General features: G+C 38.8%; 1 protein-coding gene across 3 annotated transcripts in view; it reads left to right on the plus strand.

Annotated features, from left to right (window-relative positions):
• The window catches only part of WDR35 (WD repeat domain 35), a 43740-nt gene that overhangs the window by 1065 nt on the left and 21034 nt on the right, over positions 1-21641 (plus strand). For 2 of the 3 annotated variants that reach the window (XM_059660483.1, XM_059660485.1), the window contains exons 3-12: positions 1252-1323; positions 4569-4661; positions 5291-5419; positions 5752-5885; positions 7923-8088; positions 8208-8353; positions 9400-9525; positions 12767-12952; positions 15503-15535; positions 15896-15956. In XM_059660483.1, coding sequence (XP_059516466.1) covers positions 1252-1323; positions 4569-4661; positions 5291-5419; positions 5752-5885; positions 7923-8088; positions 8208-8353; positions 9400-9525; positions 12767-12952; positions 15503-15535; positions 15896-15956 — 1146 coding nt within the window. The remainder of the gene's footprint in view (positions 1-1251; positions 1324-4568; positions 4662-5290; positions 5420-5751; positions 5886-7922; positions 8089-8207; positions 8354-9399; positions 9526-12766; positions 12953-15502; positions 15536-15895; positions 15957-21641) is intronic. The other variant, XM_059660484.1, reaches the window with a different exon arrangement.

Below are 21641 nucleotides of genomic sequence, written 5' to 3' on the forward strand. Positions count from 1 at the left end.
CCTCAGGTGAGGATTAAAAAAAAAAAAGTGTATTCTTGTCTTGTCCGAGACAACAACTGGATAATTAAAAGTAGTGGTTTTGAAGGAACTCATGTTTTTTTCCTGACATTGCTTTCAGAGTAAAGAGTATTTTTTATAATATTTTAAGACATGTTATGTGAAAGTAGAATTTTTTAGCATCAACTTTTATAATTTCCACTGTCACAGATTTTAAAGATTTTCATAGATTTTTATTTTTAAATGAAAGTTTTAAAAAGCTATATTTTACATGTAACAACCAGATTTTCTAAGTGAAGATTAACTTACTGAAATGATGTATTTTAAGATTGTATGTATTATCTATAGTATGATTAGTAATCAAGAATAACAAAATAAAAAAGCAGTCTTTAAAGGCTTCTATTGCACTTTGGGTAAAATCTAAAATTCTTATCATTTCCTACGAAGACTTCATAATTTCCCCTGTGCTTATCACACTTGCCTCATCTTGTGTCATTCTCCCTGTTCAACTAGGACTTCTTTCAGTTTGTCAAAGGCTCTCCTCCTAGACCCCCAGCCTTTGCACTGGCTGTTTCCTAGCATGGAATACTTCTCCCTTGTCCCTATCCCGCTTAGCCAAGTTTATCCCTCAGTCTCAATTTAAATATCCTTTGTTCAGAAAGTCTTCATATATATACATTTATGTTGATATATTTATGTGTGTGTATTTAATATCTATCCCCTCAGTAGACTACAAGTTCTCTGCGGGGAGAGGCCTTAGTTATTTTGTTCATCATTTTGTATCCAGAACCTCCCACAGTGCATAGCATAGTGGAGATGTTCAATAAATATTTGCTGAATGAATGAATAAATACAAGATTCTGCAAAGTCTAGTAAAAACCAGTTTCCAAAGTCTTTGCTCCTTGAGCCCTCTTATGCTTTAGATTTTTCAATCTATATGTCATCAATATTTCTATTTGTGATCTTTTGGGAAGCAATAAGTGGTAATAATAATTACTAATTATTTAATAGACTGAGTAAACAATGTTCTTGTATACATTTTGCCAGAATATTTTTGCAAGAGTGTACGTATTCTTGTCCATATTTCCACCATGAGAAAAATAGATTAGAATGAGGCATACTTAAAAATAATATTTCTAATGTCATCCAGGAATAGGATCTCCTTTCAAAAAAAGCAAGAAATGTCAAAATATTATAACCTGTCACTTACATATTTGCTGTAATAATATTTGTTATTGTTTTTTGTTTTTCTAGATGATGCAAAATTGAGGGGTCTTGCAGCTCCTAATAATCTTTCTATGAATCAGAATCTTGATGGTCATAGTGGTAAGTCATATAATTTTTTAATCATATTTCATCTTTAGGCATTTAGAAATGATCTACTTAATGCAGAATTGTCATCATTTTCAATAATGGTAATACTTAAAATAATCATTGCTGTTGAGCCATAGTATAGCCTAGAGCAGGGGTGGGCAACCTTTTTGTGAGTGCGTGCCCAAACCAGCAAAATCTCTGACTCAAAATTCTTCTGCGTGCCAACCCTAATTTTCTGAGAACATGTTACACCTACTTGCTATCTCTTAAGGTGTACGTATGTGAAGAACCTTGAAGAAATAATAAAATTCATTCGAGCGACAAAAACACAGTATATGAAAAAGACATTTATTTTTTAATGTATACATGTACACTGATAGTCCTACAGAAAACTTTATGACTCCGTTTGATATTATCAGTGGTGCCAGGAGCCGGTCCATGCTTGCTGTTTCAAGGGACCTGGCATATATGGCATACTGTTCTTAATATGTTTGCTCACCTTCTTGGCACTATGTGTTTTAACCAAGGTCTCTGAGAAAGGTTGTTTTCCCCAGGTAGGGATTTTCCCCTGAAGTTAGGGAGGGAATAAAACCCCTCAACTAAGTGCCAGGTGGGTAATTAATCCCTTTAACTACGAACAATCATGCTTAAACTACATAATCTTTTCTCCCTGGAATGGAGATAAGAAACGCCCTAACCTTTGTAATAGAGATTGATAGGATTGAATCAACTGGTATAAATACAGTTGTAACAAGACAGAAACTCTCAGAGCTTAGAACAGAATTAAGAAGACAGAACCTACACGGAGCCTAGAGACAGAAGAACTTCGCTGGAGAGAGCATGCCGGAGGATCCTGGAGAGGGACTGGCCTCGGAGCCTAGAGACAGAGCCTAGCGGGAGAACATGGCAAGGGATCCTGGACTGAACCTGACTACAGAGATTGGCAGGAGAACCTGACTGGAACCTGGACACTGAACCTGACTGGAGAGCCTGGACAGAACCTGGCTGGAGAACCTAGCGAGGGAACATGGCTACAGAACCTCGCTGGAGATCCGAAGCAGAGCCTCTCTGGAGATCAAGACCAGAACTTGGCTGGAGATCCGGGCTAGAGATCCTGGCTAGGCTGCTGATCAACTGAACGCTGTCTCCGTGCCCTTCCTTCTTCGCCGACTCCGTCTACGCCTTTGGGGACCCCTGGACCCGCTGGGGTTTGGACCCCGGCACAGTGGGACTTTTGCTGCTGCATAACTGATGACAGAGATTTTACATCAGGTTCATATTTCGTGACCTTCAGAGATATGCATAACCTACTACTTTCATCCATCAGGCTACTCCTATTATTAGACTTAACAAAATTCATCACTGAGAACAAAGATTCATAAGCGTATGTGGATGAAACCAAAACACTGGTTGGATCTAGGAAGGCAGGGAGAGTTAAGGCAGAGGCATAGAAATTGCTCTTCTCCTTTCTCATCAATCCATGTCTATGGTCTTTAAGATAACTTGTTATGTAAAATTATTTATTTATCTAAGATGCACCTACACTGAATTTATCTGAAAAATAAAAAACTCGATATTAAGAAAAAAATTGTAAATGGAAAATTATAAGAGAGGGTTTCGCATGCCAGCAAAAGTTACTGGTGTGCCATGTTTGGCACGCATGCCAGGGGTTGCCCACCCCTGGCCTAGAGTCATTCAACAACTTTTACATTACATGATTAATCAACATACTCAATAAATCTGAAAAAAGTAGCTGTTATTTTATATATTAGAAAATACTGTATCTGTATATGGATAGGATATAATCTTTTTTGAGAATTTGTCCCATGGTTCCAGATTAAAGTAGACTAAAGAGATGTAACAATTGAATGCACTATTATTTTTTTTAATCTTCACCTAAAAAAAATATAAAATATATGTGTATATATATATATATATTTTTTAATTTTTTAAAATTTTTTATTTTTAGAGAGAGTGATAGAGATAGAGAAAAAGAGAGAGAGAGAGGGAGAGAGAGAGAGAGAGAGAGAGAGAGAGAGAGACATTGATGTGAGAAACATTAACTGATACACATCCTGACTGGGGAGAGAGAGAGAGAGAGAGAGAGAGAGAGAGAGAGAGAGAGAGACATTGATGTGAGAAACATTAACTGATACACATCCTGACTGGGGATCAAACCCGCAACCTGGGCATGTGCCCTGACCGGGACTGGAATTGAACCCACAACTTTTTGGTGCATGGGAGGACGCTCCAACCAGCTAAGCAACATGGTCAGGGCACATCTGAATGCAATATTAATTTAGATTGGATCTTGGAATGAGAAAAACAAGTATCTATAAAGGACATTATTTAGACAATTGATAAAATTTGAATGTGGAATGTGGGTTAGAGAATAATATTGTATCATTGTTAAATTTCCTAAGTTGTAATGTGGTTATGAAAGAGAATGTCCTTATTCTTAAGAAATATACACTAAAATATTTAGGGATTACAAAAACTAAAAAATAGAAAAAGTCAATTGTTCATATAGCCCAGAGGTTTAAGATCTGCTCAAAAGTGTGTTACTAATAGAATGGAAAACAAGGGGCAGTGGGGAAGAGTGATTAGGGGACATAACCACAAACACCACGCCCCCTCCCCCGCCCCGCCTCAAAGGAAAAAGTAAAAACCCCAAACAACCAAGTACTTAGTATGATGTCCTTCGGGCATTATAGTCTTTGGGAGTCTGGCCAGTTCGGTAAAACTTACATTTGTTTCTGTCATCAGCTGTATGGCAGCTCTTGCAACTGACCGTAACAGGTGCTTTGCTGGCATGAAATAGGAACAAACATGAAATAGTATTGCCCATTCTTGTAAAAAATGAGTGATAATAGTAACTGTATCCTATGAATATTTTAACAAATATATTTTTATTGATTTCAGAGAGGAAGGGAAGGGGAGAGAGAGATAGAAACATCAGTGATGAGAGAGAATCATTGATTGGTTGCGTCCTGCACGCCCCCTACTGGGGGTCAAGCCCACAACCTGGCATGCGCCCTGAAAGGGAATGGAACAGTGACCTCCTGCTTCATAGGTCGAAACTCAACACTAAGTCACACTGGCCAGGCTCCTATGACCATTTTTGACTAATATTAAGGCTGGGTAGTTGGGCAGGAACTGTACTGATTTTAACATGCTCTTTGGTGTTTTTTATAAAAATATGTATGAAGTTAATTATACCTTTTTTGTAGTTTCTAAATTGTTTTATATTTTTTTAGGTTGTGTTCAAGTTGTCACATGGAATGAACAATATCAGAAGTTGACTACCAGTGATCAAAATGGGCTTATCATTGTTTGGATGTTTTATAAAGGTATATTAGGAGAGTTTATTTAATCTTTCCCAAAGTGGAGTCTGGGTTACAGTATTTGAATGGGGAAATAACGTCTTTGAAATAGATCCCTTTTAACCAGCAACAGGAGTTCGTTCTGACTGTACCGGGGTGATATTTCTGGACTTATTTCTCTCTACTTTCCTCTTTAATTTCCTTTCCTTTGAACTGTGACCTTGGATTAGGAAAGTGAATGAACTGACTGTTGAGAGTGACTGTTGGTTATCTCCAAAATTAACTTAGACTCTTAGCAGAATAGTTTCTGCTTGAGGTAGCTCTTGTTTTTCCAGGTTTCCAATAAGAATTAGTTCCTATGTGGCCAGTGACTAGAGTCAGGTCAGTAGATAAAAACACATTTATTAAGAAGTCAAAGGCAATAATAAAAAAAGGTGGGAATTTATGGTGTTTTCTGAGATGATCTTAGTCAAGGTCTAAGTTAATTTTTCATTTTGTTTATTTTGGATTTGAGGGTTTTACAGTTTAATGTCTCGTGTTGTAGAAAACTTTGCGGTTATTTATTTCACATTGTATTCCATGGGATGTTTTCAAATCTTCAGCACCATCTAATAGATGTGGAAGTTTTGACTTGTACTTTTTATTTGTGCAAATAGGCTCTTGGTATGAGGAAATGATCAACAATAGAAATAAATCCGTGGTTCGCAGCATGAGCTGGACTGCAGATGGACAGAAGATCTGCATTGTGTATGAGGACGGGGCTGTGATAGTCGGTTCAGTGGATGGTAATGCCTTATCGCACCCAGAACTGAGATCGAGACTTAGTTGATGTTTTTATCTTTAGAGGTTTAAATTAATTACTATATGTTAGTCTTCTGACAGAAAAGTAAACATAAAAAGAGAAAACAGTTGGCATATAATTTGATGACATTCCAGAATCATTTATTTTTAATTATATTCAAATAAGACAGTCTATTTAGAAATTTTTTTTTATAGTGGTGCTAAAAAAAAGTGAATTAAATTTTCAGGATTATTTTAAATATGTCTGCCTAATTATATAATTTACCTTTATACTTGAACTTTTAATGAAATAATTATGTTGTATGTTTTGTTTTAGGGAATCGCATTTGGGGAAAAGACTTGAAGGGTGTACAGTTATGGCATGTAGCATGGTCTGCAGATGGTAAAGCCTTACTTTTTGGAATGGCAAATGGAGAAATACACATTTATGATAGTCAAGGAAATTTTATAGTAAGTATATGCCCATATATTCATTAGTTTTATTTATATAATTTTATATGATTATTTTATGTATCTTTCATATACATATACACATTTATTTATGACTAGAGGCCCTGCACACAAAATTTGTGCACAGAGGTGGGAGGGCCCTCAGCCTGGTCTGTGCCCTCTACAATCCAGGACCCCTCGAGGGATGTAGCAGTGCACCAAGCGTCAGGCAGCCAGGGAGGAACCCAAACTGGGGCTGGTGCCACGCTGCTCACGCTCCTCCTGGCCCACTGCGCCTACTGTGGCCGCTGCTGCTCGGTAATGCTGCAGTAATGCTGCTGTGGAGTTGGGAGAGGCTCCCACCGCCACAGCTGCACTCGCCAGCCATGAGCCCAGCTTCTGTCTAAGCAGCTCCCCCCTGTGGGAGTGTACTGACCACCAGGGGCAGCTCCTGCATTGAGAGTCTGCCTCCTAGTGGTCAGTGTGCATCATAGCGACCGGTTGACCAGTCATTCCTGTTCCAGTCATTCTGTCGTAAGAGTCGCTTAGACTTTTATGTATATATAGATGGTTTGTGTAATCATGAAAGTCTTCTGTGGAAAATAGTATAGAATTTCCTCAAAAAATTAATAATGGAACTTCTTTTTTGACCTAGTGATTCCACTTCTGGAAATATATCCTGAGAAACCTGAAACATTAATTTGAAAGAATGTATGCACCCCTATGTTCATTGCAGCATTATTTACAATAGCCAAGATCTGGAAGCAGCCCAAGTGCCCATCAGTAGATGAGTGGATTAAAAAGCTGTGGTACATCTATCTACACAACAGAATATTACTGGGTGGTAAAAAAGGAAATCTTACCTTTGCATCAGCATGCATAGACCTGGAGGGTATTATGCTACGTGAAATAAGCCAGTCAGAGAAAAGCAAATACTATATGATCTCATTTATATGTGGAATCTAATGAACAAAATGAACTGATGAACAAAATAGGAACAGAGTCAGGATGCATGGAACAGATTGACAGCTGTAGAGGGGAGGGGTGTTGGGGATAAAAGAAAGTGAAGGGATTAAGCAAAAAAACGTATGTAGGTATAATACATAGACACAGACAACAGTGTGGTGATAGCCAGAGGGAGAGGTAGGTGGGGGGTAGGCGCAGATGGGCAAAGGGAATAAGTGGGGGTGGAGAGAGACTGCCTGGGAGATGGGCGCACCATGCCGTGTGCAGACGATGCTTTGTTGAGTTGTACACTTGAAACCTTTACGGTTGTGTGAACCAATATCACCCCAATAAATTCAATTAAAACAAAACAAAACAAAAGAATGTCTTCAATTCAGGTTTAAATCATCTAAAAAGTTTTTTTTTATTAAAAAGTCACCTCTGGTTGCGTCAAGATAAATTGATGCTTCTCGTTGCCTTTTCAGGTAGCTGGAGGGGACAAGGTTTCAGTGCACAGAGCTGAGGGATGATGCGTGGGAAGATATGCAGTTTAATCGCTGTGTCTTCTCAGGCCCGAAGCCACAGTTTACATGAGATAGCACAGATATTCCTGTAGGAAGCTACTCAGGGCTGTTTGTAAAAAGAATGAAGACTTAAACAGTAAGGGACAAAAATCAGGCCTGGAAAGAAGCAAAACGTATGGGCTCAGGTGGTAACATCTCAGGAAAGCCTGGCTTTGTGTGCTTGAGCTGTGAGGGTCTGGTCGCGTGGGCAGCGCTGTCTTTAGTCATGGCCAGGGCATTCTGTGCCTCCCCTCATTAGTGAAGTGGGAACAGCAGCTTTTCTACGACACTCTGCTATTTCCCTAGTGCTTTCATATCCTCTTGTCATTCGAGACTCAAAAGACTCTGAGGTTTTTTATTCTTCATGTTGCAAATGGGGAAAGCTGAAACTCGGGGGAAGTGATTTTTCCAGGGTTGGCAAACTCGTACGTGATAGAGCTTGCATTTGAAACCAGATTTTCACATCCTACTTTCTGTGTTGTTTCTTCTACAATGCTCTGTTCTCGCTGATCTGTTCTAAAACACAGAACATTAACATGATTTTACTCAGATGAAAATGAAGCTGAACTGTTTGGTGAACGTCACTGGCGCCATCAGTATTGCTGGAATTCACTGGTACCACGGTGCCGAAGGCTACGTGGAGCCCGACTGCCCCTGCCTCGCTGTTTGTTTTGACAATGGGCGGTGCCAAATAATGAGACACGAGAATGACCAGAGTATGTAATTGCTTTTTAATGTGGAGAACTACAGAATATTTAAAAGTTGTCCTTAAGATGATGAAGTTCCCTAGGCTAAGTGTTTTACCACAACTGCCTCCTTTCTTCTCTTTGACCAGACCCTGTTCTCATCGACACGAACATGTGCGTGGTCAGCATCCAGTGGAACCACACTGGCAGCGTGCTGGCGGTGGCGGGCACCCAGAAGGCCGGCCTGCAGGACAGAGATGTCAACATCGTGCAGTTCTACAACCCATTCGGGGAGGTAAATGTAGTCAAGATTTTGTCTCTTTCTTTCCATTTAAATATGCAGAGAATAAGGTAGGGGAGACAGAATGGAGGAAAGGGTACAAACTTGTCACATTTTTTATCAGGGACATTTTCAGTAAAAATATCCGGTGAATGTCTTTGAATGATCCTCATTATAAGTCTTCATAATTCTCTTTTCTCATGGAATTTATATCATCACCTATACATTTAGAAAACCAGATGTTTCACATGTGATCTGAATATGCATCTGTATTTGCTGCTGGTGTTTGAGTTGTTTTTGGTGTAATGTAGTTGTTTCAGATGACTTTTTTGGATTTTTAATGTGATATATTGAACATGCATAGATAATATATATGTATCTGTCTGTCCTTTCTCCAAACTTCTAATAGTTTTAACTTGTTGTGAAATAATCAAATATTTTAAGAAAAGTTTATCTTAGTAATTACTCAAAGGCAATTGTACATTAAATGATTAGCATTGTTTTCATAAATGCATGTTATCCTTCTCAATAGTATTATTACTACATTTAATTTTCAAAAAGTAATATATTGTGAATTTTAAAGAATTTAGAAAATGAGAACTTATTAGTAACCAAACTTAATAAATATTTACCTCTTTTATTTTCTAACTCTGGAATATATTCAGTCCCTTTTGGATATCCTGTTGGTTTCTTTAAATTCACCATACACTTCAAACATATGTATTTTTGCAACAGAAAGCTTTTACCAGTTATTTTAATATTTTACTTAACAATGTGTGTTTTCTTGCTTAGTTGCACATAAAAATAAAGATGCATGTTTAAATCTCTGGCATCTTAGATTTGATAAAATTTGATACCGAATTCTTTGGCTATAGTTTGTAAATTTCTCTTACCATATGTATGGTTTTTATTATAAAAATTCAAGGAAAATGATTTTGAAGTGAGTAGCACCCTTCCACAAAACAATTTTCATACCAGTTTTGATCCCTGTGAGGTGATTAGTGGTAATTTGTATTTGATTTCGTCGTGATTCTTTAGGTTAAATACAACTATATTTTCAGTCTCTAGGTACTTTGAGGGTTGCTGGAAAGCAGATATCTGCACTGTCTTGGGAAGGAGGTGGATTGAAAATTGCACTAGCTGTTGACTGTTTTATATATTTTGCAAATATTCGGCCTGATTATAAGGTGAGTATTATGAGCAGTTGTCTTTTACTAAAAAAAGCTGTCTTTTACGAAATGATTTTGTTATAGCTCAAGTATATAATATGTTTCTTGTATCTGTTCATAGCCTGTTTGTTTTAGAGACCAGCTAAACGGAGGCTTTTCAGTGTGAAGACCTTAGAACTAGTAAGTTTTTCCAGGAGATTATATGACTAGTAACATTACTCCAACAATCAGGGGTCTCACAGGAAACAGATGGCACACTCAGAGGAGTCACTGAGGGAGAGTGATGAAGCAGCGGTTCTCAACCTGTGGGTCGCGACCCCTTTGGCGGTCCAACGACCCTTTCACAGGGGTCGCCCGAGACCATCCTGCATATCAGATATTTACATGACGATTCATAACAGTAGCAAAATTACAGTGATGAAGTAGCAACGAAAATAATTTTATGGTTGAGTCACAACCTGAGGAACTGTTTTAAAGGGCCAGAAGGTTGAGAACCACTGGATGAAGGGCTTACTACAGGGGTCTGGGCAGGGTTAAGGGGACCAGTGAGGGATGGTACAGCAAGTACCTAGAGACTAGCAACAGTGGGCAAGGTGAGGAAGTGTTCAGGAACCCACTGGCGCTGTGGCTGTGCCAGGGGAACCCTCTGTGGGAGCAGAGCCACTGCCAGCTGGCAGGGCAGAGGCAGCACGGGGGTGGGAGGGAGGAAATACTTCCACCCTCTCCCCACCGCTGGGGTCTTCTCTTGGCCACACAGGAAGGCAAGATAGCCCAGGAAACGGAGTTCATAGAAGTTGGCCTCCAGGGCACAGAGCAGGGTAGAGAAGGGCAGAGAAAGGATCAGAGGAGAAATGAGCATAAGCAGCATAAGAGTATTTTATTTTATTTTAAATTTAACATCTGATCCAAAACAAGTTCTGAAGTATGAGACTGAGCTGGTAAACTACTACTAGTATTTGTTATTAAAAAGACTTATCTATCTAATTTTTAAAGGGCAAAGAACTGTGGAGAAAGGCTGATTCTAGGACTAGCGTGGGCAAAGTACAAGATAGCTGGAGCATCTTATAGTGCCAGGAAGTCAGGAAGTGCTCCAAAAACAAGAGCATGGGCGTGGGCCAAAGAGACGAAGGAGCCAATCGGAAAGAGCTCCCAGTGGCCACAAGTGGAGCGATTTGAGCAACAAAATAAGTGATGTAACACTGGATTGTAACCCAAATTATAAGAAATGTCCAGGAATAGAAACTGATACAAATAACTTACATAAATAAATGGGGGAGGCCAAACAAATCTTCCTTAAAGAAGTATTCAAATTTACTAGGCAACACCCTGTTCAGGAGTGCAGTGTAGCCCCCTTCCCCAGTTTGAGTGTGGGCTGCACTTATGACTCACTTCCAAAGCGTACAGAATGGGGAGGGGAAAAGGAAAGTAACTTTGCAGTGGAGAAACCTGGCAAACACCACCTTGTCCAGGTGATCAGGGTCAGCGTCCTCAGGGATGTGACCCGACAGAAGCGCTGCTCCCCGCTGTGTGGTTTCCTAAAAACGGACTATCCTGATCCGAGCATGGGAAAAACATCAGACCAAACCTCACGGAAGGACATTCTACAAAACACCTGGCCAGGACTCCTCAAAACTGTCACCGTCATCAAAACAAGGAAAGACTGAGAGCCATCATGGCCCTGGGAAGCCTAAGGAGACCTGATGACTACATATAGGACGTCCTCAATAGGACTCTGAGGAGAAGAAGGACCTCAGGGAAAAACGGATGAAATCCAAATAAGTATGGGTTTAGTGACTAGCACTTCATTAGTGTTGCTTTCTTAGTTGTCACAAGTGTTCCGTGGTGATGTAAGATGTTAATAGGGGGCATGGGAGAGGAGTATGGGGAACTAGGTACTATCTTTGCAACTTTTGTATAAATCTAAAATTATTTTAAAGTAAAATTTAAAAAAGTTATCATGGTACAAAAAGTAAACATGGCTTAGCTTTGAATAGTAAACGGTCATAATATTGTTGACTCTAAATATTGATTTGTTCAAAATTACATGTAAATATATTGGGAGAGTTAGCCAGAAGGGAAAGCACTAAGTGTGTGAGTAATTAATTCACATGTGACATGGAAATAAATACTGAAACCGTTAACAGCTGAAAGAGTTGTAAAGAGCTGCCCCAGGAGGAAATTATGGGAGCGGGGTGTCTGCATTTTGCTTTTGTTTTAAATAAGCCGTGTAGACTAATCCTATATAATAAAAGCCTAATATGCCAAATGTCTGGTTGGCCGTTCAACCAATCAAAGTGTAATATGCTAACGATATGCTAAGGCTGCTCAACCACTCGCTATGACATGCACTGACCACCAGGGGGCAGACAGCCGACTGGTTGACCACTCGCTATGATGTGCACTGGCCACCAGGGGGCAGACAGTCGACTGGTTGACCACTCACTATGACATGCACTGGCCACCAGGGGGCAGATGCCCCGACTGCTAGGTGAGCTTGCTACTGGGGTCCAGCCCATTGGGACTGAGCCCTCCTGCAGTCCCTCCCTGGCTGGCCAACCTCCCCCATCTCTCCCCAGCGCTGATCGTGCACCGGTGGGGTCCCTCGGGCTGGCCTGTGCCCTCTCACAATCTGGGACCCCTCGAGGGATGTTGGAGAGCCAGTTTTGGCCTGATCCTGCAGGCCAGGCCAAGGGACCCCACTGGTGCACAAATTTGTGCACCGGGCCTTTAGTTTGACTATAAACTCTGTGCATATGTTACTCTGATAAAAACAAATATAAAAAATGTGGGTGGGTGGACAAAAGGCAAAGCACCTGAATCTGAATTTGGCTTGGGGACCAGAATTTAAACTTTTGACAGGGATCACTCTTCCTGTCGGCCCCCATACAGCTGTTGTTGACGATTGAAAAGGCTGAAATTGTCACCGAGGCTTAAACCTTACACACTAAAATGAGGACAGTTAAACAACTAATTTATTTTTGCAGTTTTTTATTTCTTTTATAACTATCTGTATTGCTCTTAGATTTTTTGTTATTTTAATGAGAAAAGGTATTAAGCTGAATGTTCAGTCCTGTCATCCATTTCTGAAGAATATATTTTGTCAGAACTGATAAACCACATGTCTGCAATATTTCTATAGTAAAAATGTAATAACATGGTTTTTCTTTCCCAGGATTAACTGTTTTTTTCTCCTTTTTCCTCTTTCCTTCCCTTCTTCCCTCCTCCTTTTCCCTCCCTTTCTTCCTTCCTTTTTTCCTAGTGGGGATATTGCTTAAATACTATAGTTTATGCTTATACCAGACCTGATCGCCCAGAGTACTGTGTTATATTTTGGGATACGAAAAACAATGAGAAATATGTTAAATATGTGAAGAGTCTCATTTCTATTACTACCTGTGGAGATTTCTGCATTTTGGCTACGAAAGCTGATGAAAATCTTCCTCAGGTAGGTGTTCCTCGATATTAAAAACTTAGATGGGTCAACCACTTGGAAGAATTAGGCTGTAGTTATCTACTTGCAAGCATGGCCTCTACACTGGCAGGTCCAGCAAAGCATTGGTTCTCTTGGTCATGTCTGGCTAGACTTCTGTTGGAAAATTATATGACCCCATTCAATCAATTAACCCACTGCCATTTTCTATTGATCAGTTCAGTACTGAAGCCTTTTGTCTCTGAAATGTATTAAAAATACATCAGTCCTCTTCCAAGTTACAAATCCCATAAGCAAACATGAATAGGCAGGTGTCTAGTGTAAATGCTCAAGAAGCTGTATAACAACGGCATGTAACACTTGGATAGCTGTGATGTTGAGAAATACACTTTTTCTCAGTTATATTGCTTTAAAAATCAGTTTGGTAGCACAAAATAAATAATATAATTAATGCCCTTTTAAAAAGTAGGCTAACAAGGATTACCGTTGTCTTTGGCTGTGTTATAAATTATTTTATCCCATTAAAAAGTATGAAGTTTTTGGTGTTAAGTGCCCATTTGAACAGGCACATTTCCCCCTGAAACTCACTAAAACAGGGTATTTCTAAAGAAGCCATAAAGCCACGGGGACCAGAAAGGGAGCGGAAACAACCACCTAGTTGTGGAGGTTAGAGCGGAGGTGGGCTGGGGGCAATCGCCTGAGCAGAACTAGACGCTCACGCCGAACTCATCCGAGGAGGAAGCCAGAGCCGCGGTTTACCTCGCAGAGCCCCGAAGAGACAGCTCTTGATGGACCTGGTCAGAGAAAGAAACAAACAGCAGCAGTTTGGAAGCAGCAGAGATTACGCAGGAAGGAGAAAACTAAAACAAAACAAAGGCATAAAAAGGAGCGGACTCCTTTCCCCCTGCTGAGCTCATGGGCAGCCCTTCCTCACCCAGGGACCCGAGCTTCCTCTCCAGAGAGGATGGCAGGAGTCTGTGCACGGAAGGGCACCAAGGAAGGCCAGGGAGGGTGCCGGGAGCCGGTCCATGCTTGCTGTTTCAAGGGACCTGGCATATATGGCATACTGTTCTTAATATGTTTGCTCACCTTCTTGGCACTATGTGTTTTAACCAAGGTCTCTGAGAAAGGTTGTTTCCCCAGGTAGAGATTTCCCCCTGAAGTTAGGGAGGGAATAAAACCTCTTAACTAAGTGCCAGGCGGGTAATTAATCACTTTAACTACAAACAATCATGCTTAAGCTACATAATCTTTACTCCCTGGAATGGAGATAAGAAACGCCCTAACCTTTGGAATAGAGATTGATAGGATTGGAATCAACTGGTATAAATACAGATGTAACAAGACAGAACTTAGAAGACAGAACCTACACAGAACCTACAGACAGAAGAACTTCGCTGGAGAGAACATGGCAAAAGATCCTGGACAGAAACTGGCAACAGAACCTAGAGACAGAACCTAGCGAGAGAACATGGCAAAAGATCCTGGACTGAACCTGACTATAGAACATGGCAAGAGAACCTGACTAGAACCTGGTGACTGAACCTGGTAAAAGACCTGGCTACAGAACTTGGTTGGAGAACCTAGCCAGAACCTGGCTGAAGAACCTGGCTGGGGAACCTGCAGAACCTGGCTGGAGAACCTAGCAAGAGAACCTGGATAGAACCTGCAGGAGAACCTCTCTATGCTGATCAACAGAACCTGGCTGGAGAACCCAACTATGCTGATCAACTGAACGCTGCCTCTGTGTCATTCCTTCTTCGCCGACTGATCTGCTGAAAGCAAGGCAATGAAATACAAGGTTTACTGCTCTGTGTTCCCGGTTGTCTTTCCCCACTTGGCTCCCAGAAGACTGGTAGCTAAATGCACAGCATCTAGGTAGGAGCCCGGAAGAGCCCGGAGAAAAGGCCTCTGGACGCACTCACACTGCGAGTCCCAACTGAAACAAAGCACAAAACAAGAAGCACCATTATACACGTGTCCCTTCGGTTTGTGGAGGTAAATAGCAACAGGATGAGTTAAAAGATGAAAATAATTAGGGAGTAGGAGATGGGAAGTTAGGGGAGACGTGTATTTTTAGTAAGAAGTCTCATGGAATTACTTGAGTCTAAGCATGTAAATGATAAGAAAATTAAAAAATACAAGTTATTTGTGGTATTTTGTGGCAGTAAGTAAGCTTAAGCAGTGGAAGAGTAAATTATGGTAGTATACCTTTTGTCATTTAGATTATATTTATGAAATTAAACAAATTTTACTTGAGATGCTGGAAAAAGAAAGATAAAGTCTATATGTAATAGTACATAGAATATTGGTTAATTTGAAATCATTATCCTAATCAAGAGGATATCTACGGAAAATAATATTCTTAATACCGAAAATCTAAAAATAATATGATGTAAAGTGTGAATTATGCTTGATTATTTTCTTAATATGAATTATTGATAATTATTTGAATATGTGTTAACTAATGGGCATTTTGAGTCATTTTCACTAGGTTGGATTATGTTTTTTCTAAATTCACTGAATTTTTCTGAATTTCTCCATCATTTATATATTGCTTCAAAGGAGGAGTGCGAGACGGAAACATTTGGTGCAACGGTAACAAGTTAAATTAGCTCTTAAAGCTGATCATAGGAAAAAAATGAATATTGATGTTATAGCTGATCAGGAATTTTATAAGAATAAATAATGAAAGTAGCCAGTGTATTTGTGTTTCTTAAGTAGCCTCTTAAAAACCACAGAGTTCCAATATTGAGAAATCAGCTTTGGTTTAGATTTAATTAATATTTCTTTATCTTTAATGCTGTAGATTATATTTCTCTGCTGTTTTTTGACTTAACAATTTTATCCATTATCTCTCAGTTAGTGATACTTGAAAAAGAGATATGTATGTTAAGCATTATTTCCTTTATTATCCTTAAGCAGGAGTTCTGATACCTTTTGTCTTATTTTTCACAGTTTGTGCTAGTTCTTTGTAATTCTATTGGTACACCCTTGGATCCCAAATACATTGATATTGGTAAGGAAATGTTAATATTTATTACTTTTTTAATCAAGGTTCATTTGTAAAGCTAATTAAAAACTAAACAGTGGTATTTTCAAATTAGAATGGTATTTTCTAAAACAAGGAGCGTACTTCCTGGTTTGCCAGGCCCAGTTTATGCCTGTCATCATGGAACAATTATTAATGATGCTCCATCTCACTGAATTACCCAGAAGTTATCCTGGGAAGTACAATCAGTTATAAGGTTATTTTATCTAAATGCCATAATAATCTCACAACTGCTATGCTGTCATCATTTGCTTTAAATGGGAATTATAATTGTATAGGGACTGATATGCCACGTAATGATTAGTATGCAACAAACAGGATTATAGAAAGAATTTTGCCCTTAACTTTAAACCACTTTTATTATTAATAAACTGCCTGTAAATACCTCTCTTCTATTAAAAACACTTAGCTGCTTGTAAAAGTGCATTTGCCTTTTCCAGAATTTTCCAATGAAATATGTCTGTTAATAGGGACAACTTAAAAAATGCCTGAGTTTTTGTTTTCAGATATTTGTTACTTTAGATATACCCTTCCCTGTATCCAAATGCTATGAAGGTAACCATTAAAAAATTACAAGTCTTATTCTAAGTATTTTGTTAAAAACCATTACCAAATATTTTCCTACTGTTTCACTGTAACCTCTAGAAGTAATGGTTTTCTTTGAAAGCGTATGGTAGTTTATTGGCTATGGTATTAGAAGAATGATTAGATTTCAGAAGCTGAAAACCCACATGTTCTGAATCTGAGAACTAGACATTTCTTTTTCCCCTTCCAGATTTCACATTTGGACTTAACAATCAAATGTTAGTGTCTGCCTTCTAAGTGTTTTACTGTGCCGAGCGCTTTGGGTAATACAAGCAAATGTGGGAAATAATTACTGGCCTCAGAGATTTTATACTTTTTGTTTAGGGACTTGGTAACTCGCCTTTATATTTTGAACTACTCAATTTCATGTCCTAAATTCGTTGCTACATGGGCATATTTATATGTATATGTACAGGGTTCCCCCCTAAATGTATACACACTTTAACAGCTCAGTTTTGAAAATGAAATGTATTTTAATAAACACTGCCTTTGTAACTATTCAAAGTGTGTGTATACATTTTGTTGGCATACCCTATATGTGTGTGTGTGTGTATTAGTGTTCCTTGTTAAAAGGCTTAGCTTAAGACATGTCACATGAATATTACAGACATGTCACATGAATATCTTCATTTATTAGAAACAAAAGTCTAAGGGGTGAATTCCGTCAACCTTCAGATTATATGCTTTTTTTTTCTTTTAATATCAAGTTTTAACATAGAATCATAATGATGATAAGATAAGCTTCAAAGCAATTTTGATTGTACATATTCTATTTTTTAAATAAAGTCAGATGTAAATTCTTCACCATCATCAAATGGCAAATGCTGAAGGCATGATTATTTGTAGGTTTGAGTCTAGAAACTTTTTTTATGCAGTCTCTGTGGCTGAAGTTTTAACAAACAGTTCTTTCATTGGTTTACTGCCAAAGTAAACTCAGCCAAGACTCAACAATTTTTTTTTTATACTGTAAAATTTCTTTTTTAAGTTTCTGTGTCAAATTTTTATAAGGACTGGAGGCTAAAGCAAAAAAAGTATGTAACAGATGTTGTTCTAGAAAGAGTGATTTTTGTTTTGTCGCTTACTCTTCCTCCTGTCAATTTCTATGGGAACTTTTAAAAAGAACTTTAGTGTGTAGGACTCTGTTGTATTGTACCTGTAGGAGGTAGGTACCCCTTTTTTTGGTGTTCTTCCTTCGATCCCTTAAAAATATCTTTGGTGTGCTTCTATTCCAAGTACTTACTCTGCACTGATTGTTGACTTTCTTCTCTATCTTCCCCCACAAGATTTTGAGCTTCTTAAAGATCTACATCTATTAATTCCTATATCCCCACTACCTAAGACTGTACTTGCCCCATAACAAATGTTTATTGAACATATGAAAACATTTAAAATACAGTCCACTTACTTAGTAAACCATCCATGAGTAGATATTGTTTCATGTACTATACTTGGTACAGGGAGGGCTGAGAACTTAATATGGCATTTCCTTTAGGTTGTCTAAGTGAATAATTAAAATATAGTTAATCCATTGAACAATGGCCAGCACTCCCCTGCTAGGTGTTGGGCTAGTTGCAGTAAGTTATCGGTGCATGAAGACATCAGGGACATCTTGTCAACTGAGAAGGTTTCATTTAAGCTGAGTTTTGCAGGGCACTTTTTCAGGTGACGTTTAAGGAGAGAAGACAGCATTTGCAGGGGAATGGAGGCGTGCAAAGTACCTGAAAAATGTCCGGGGCCTGTGCTGCAGCCGTTGTGGCGGGACCAAGTAGGAGCTTTCTAAGGACGGGCCGCAGCACAAGCACCGAGCCTTCCGCGTAGTCAGAGAGGGGTCGTTTATAATGAAAACATTTCAGTGCAGCCTCAGTTTACCAGCTCTTTAAAGGGCTGAGCAATGAGTAAGAAGGAAATTGGGGAAACATTACAGATGCAGACATTTATTTCAGTCCTCCGCATGCGAATATTACTTTCTTAAAATGTTTTTCCAATAATCTTTGTAGATACTTTGAGTTTCTCTTTCCAGATGTTGAATAGCTGAGAAGGACATGGAGTGCTTTTATCCTGCTGTGTTTTCTTCCTAACTGCCCTACCTGCTGAAATTTGTTCCTCTGACCGTGTCCTAGAGGCTTAGGTCTAGGAAACTAAGCACTAATCTGCCTGGAGGGGTGGATCTTTTAATAGAGATGTAGCAAATTTAGGTTGCTAGGGTTAGCTACCCATGTGAATTTGCTGAAATTACTGCCATATTGATTCAAAAGAACCTACTGGTATGTTTTAGATATATCTGTATTTGTTTTTTTGTATTGACTAGTGGATCTGAATATGGCTTTATTAGAAAAACCTATGTGGGTAATGCCAGTAAAACAAAAATAGCAACCACACCTAACGCTAACCCTTAAGGAAAGGCAGTGTGCCCTAGTGGTTAAGAGCATAGATTTGGAGCCAGATTAACTGGGTTTGTATCCTGGCTTCTACCGCTTTCTAGCTGTGCAACTTCAGCAAGTTATTTAACCATTTTCTCCTTAAGTGTCTTCATCTGCTAAGTGGGAATAATAATACTATCTACCTGAGAGGGTGGTTGTGAGTAAATAGATGTCATATTTTAATTTTATATGAATATAATTATGTTATATAACTATATAATTATAATTAATATATTAAATTATATGCCTAGAATAATTTTGAAAAATTCAATAAATACAGACTTTTAAAATTGTTATTAAGCATTTATTCTATGCCAGGCACCATACTATGCTTTATATTTATTATTTTTTTTAAATCTTTAAAGCAGCTCGAAAGGTTGGTATTATTACCTTTAATTTACAGTTCAGAGAGAATAAGTACTGTATCTAAGGCCACAGAGTTAAAATGCTTTTAATTTGAATCCAAGAAGTCTGACTTTCATTGTAAAGTATAACATTTTAATTTTGAATTAGGTTAATGATAAACTCTTGTGATTACTTAGGATGAATTGAAATAAAGGGACATGAGTATCTATAATAATAAAAGCATAATATGCTAATTAGACTGGATGTCCTTCAGATGACCTTCTGGACAAAGCTGGGGCTGCGAGGGAAGCCCGGGTCCCGGGTGCCAGAGGGAAGCCGGTGCCAGCAGCCAGGGGAAGGAAGGCCTACTCTTGCACGAATTTCGTGCATCGGGCCTCTAGTATTTTATAATTGTAGGTAAACATTGTTTAGAAAAATGCTTTAATATGCTTATAAAAAGTGATGTTTTATTGGAAAGCAGTTATAGTTTGCAGAACGTTGCATGACATTCAGGGCTGTAATGTGACAATAATTACAGCATCAGTCTCCGTGAGAGAATTTACTAAGAATTCGCAAAGGTCTAACGATTTAGTGATGACGGGGTCAGCAAAGCTGAGCGGAGCGGCCTGGCTTGCTGAGTCATTGCATTCAGCTCCCACCAGCTTTGCCACGACTGCCTTCCAACCAGTTGTTCCCCATTCAGAAGGCTTCTGTCTCCCTCTAGGGTTTGGAAATTGTACACATTTTAATAGAAAAATCTGAGACAAGTATAAGAAAAATTTTTTAAAAATATATATATTTTATTGATTTTTTTCATAGAGAGGAAGGGAGAGGAATAGAGAGTTAGAAACACCAATGAGAGAGAAACATCGATCAGCTGCCTCCTACACACCTCCTACTGGGGATGTGCCCCCAACCAAGGTACATACATGCCCTTGACCGGAGTCGAACCTGGGACCCTTTAGTCCGCAGGGCAATGCTCTATCCACTGAGCCAAACTGGTTAGGGCAAGGAAATTTCTAAAAAAAATATGATTCACTATACTGAGTTATTTAGCATATAAAAATTCTTGAATTTGAATTCCCACGTTGTTAATCTATTTAACATTATACCATGAGTCTAGTTTCTTCAGTTTCTAAGTCTTTTACTGCCTTCATGCCTTTTATTTGGCCTGTGGCCTGAATGCCATAAATGGCAGCTGCAGTTAACACCATGTGTTTATTCTGGCCACATCAGTGGTGACTTTTCTTAATAATTATGAGTAGAAGACTAATTTTGGTACCATTTAAATCATTACTTTAGAAATTAGGTACTAAAATGATCTTTTATGAAGGACTTTTTTTGTTTTTATATATTTTGTGTGAATTTATGTTTAATTTTATGTTGTTTATTTTGTTTGTGACCTTGGACAAGTATTTTACTTCTTTAATTCTACATTTCTTTATCTGTAGGATGGATTTGTTGAGACTATCTGTTTCATTAAAGGGTACACAGTAGGAGCTTCTCTAAATGTGCTCTAAGAAGCAGAACATATAAAAAAAGTTACATGTTTAGGAAAATATATTCCTAAATTAGGAAGGAACTTTGGGGAATTTTCTTTCTTTTTTTATTCCTCACCTGAGGATATGAGAGAGAAAGGGAGAGAGAGGGAAACATCGATGGGAGAGAAAAACATCAAACGTTTGCCTTTTGTTAGCTTCCCAACTGGGGATCAAACCTGCAACCCAGTATGTGCCCTGACTGGGAATCGAACTGGCAGCCGTTAGGTACACAGGATGACAGTCAACCAACTGAGCCACTCTGGCCAGGTTTTCGTTTCTAAGCTAATGAGGAAATATAAGACATACGAGATCAGAGAGAAGGTGTAGTAAATGCCTACACCGAGCAGTAATGGTAGTGGGGAAGGGAGGAAGGACTGGGATTGTATTTTTCATTCATTAGTTAATGGACATGAGGGCTGTTTTTTACTTTTTGGCTATGATGAATAGTGCTGTTACGAACATTTGTGTATGACTTTTTGTGTGGACATATGTTTTCATTTCTCTCGGGTATACCCAAGAGTGAAATTGCTGGGGCATATGGTTATTCTGTGTTTAACATTTTGAGGAACTGCTAGGGTGTGCATCACTGGACAGTCCAACCATTTCTCCACATCCTTGTCTATACTCAGGTCTTGTGTGACTGTTGATTCTAGCAAGTGCGGTGGCTGTGAAGTGGTACCTTGTGGCATTTGCCTGACGGCTAATGCTGTTGAGCATCTTTTCATTTGCTTAGTGGTCATTTGTGTATCTTCATTGGAGAA

The sequence above is a fragment of the Myotis daubentonii genome, chromosome 12, assembly GCF_963259705.1.
Source record: "Myotis daubentonii chromosome 12, mMyoDau2.1, whole genome shotgun sequence".
Lineage (NCBI taxonomy): Eukaryota > Metazoa > Chordata > Mammalia > Chiroptera > Vespertilionidae > Myotis > Myotis daubentonii.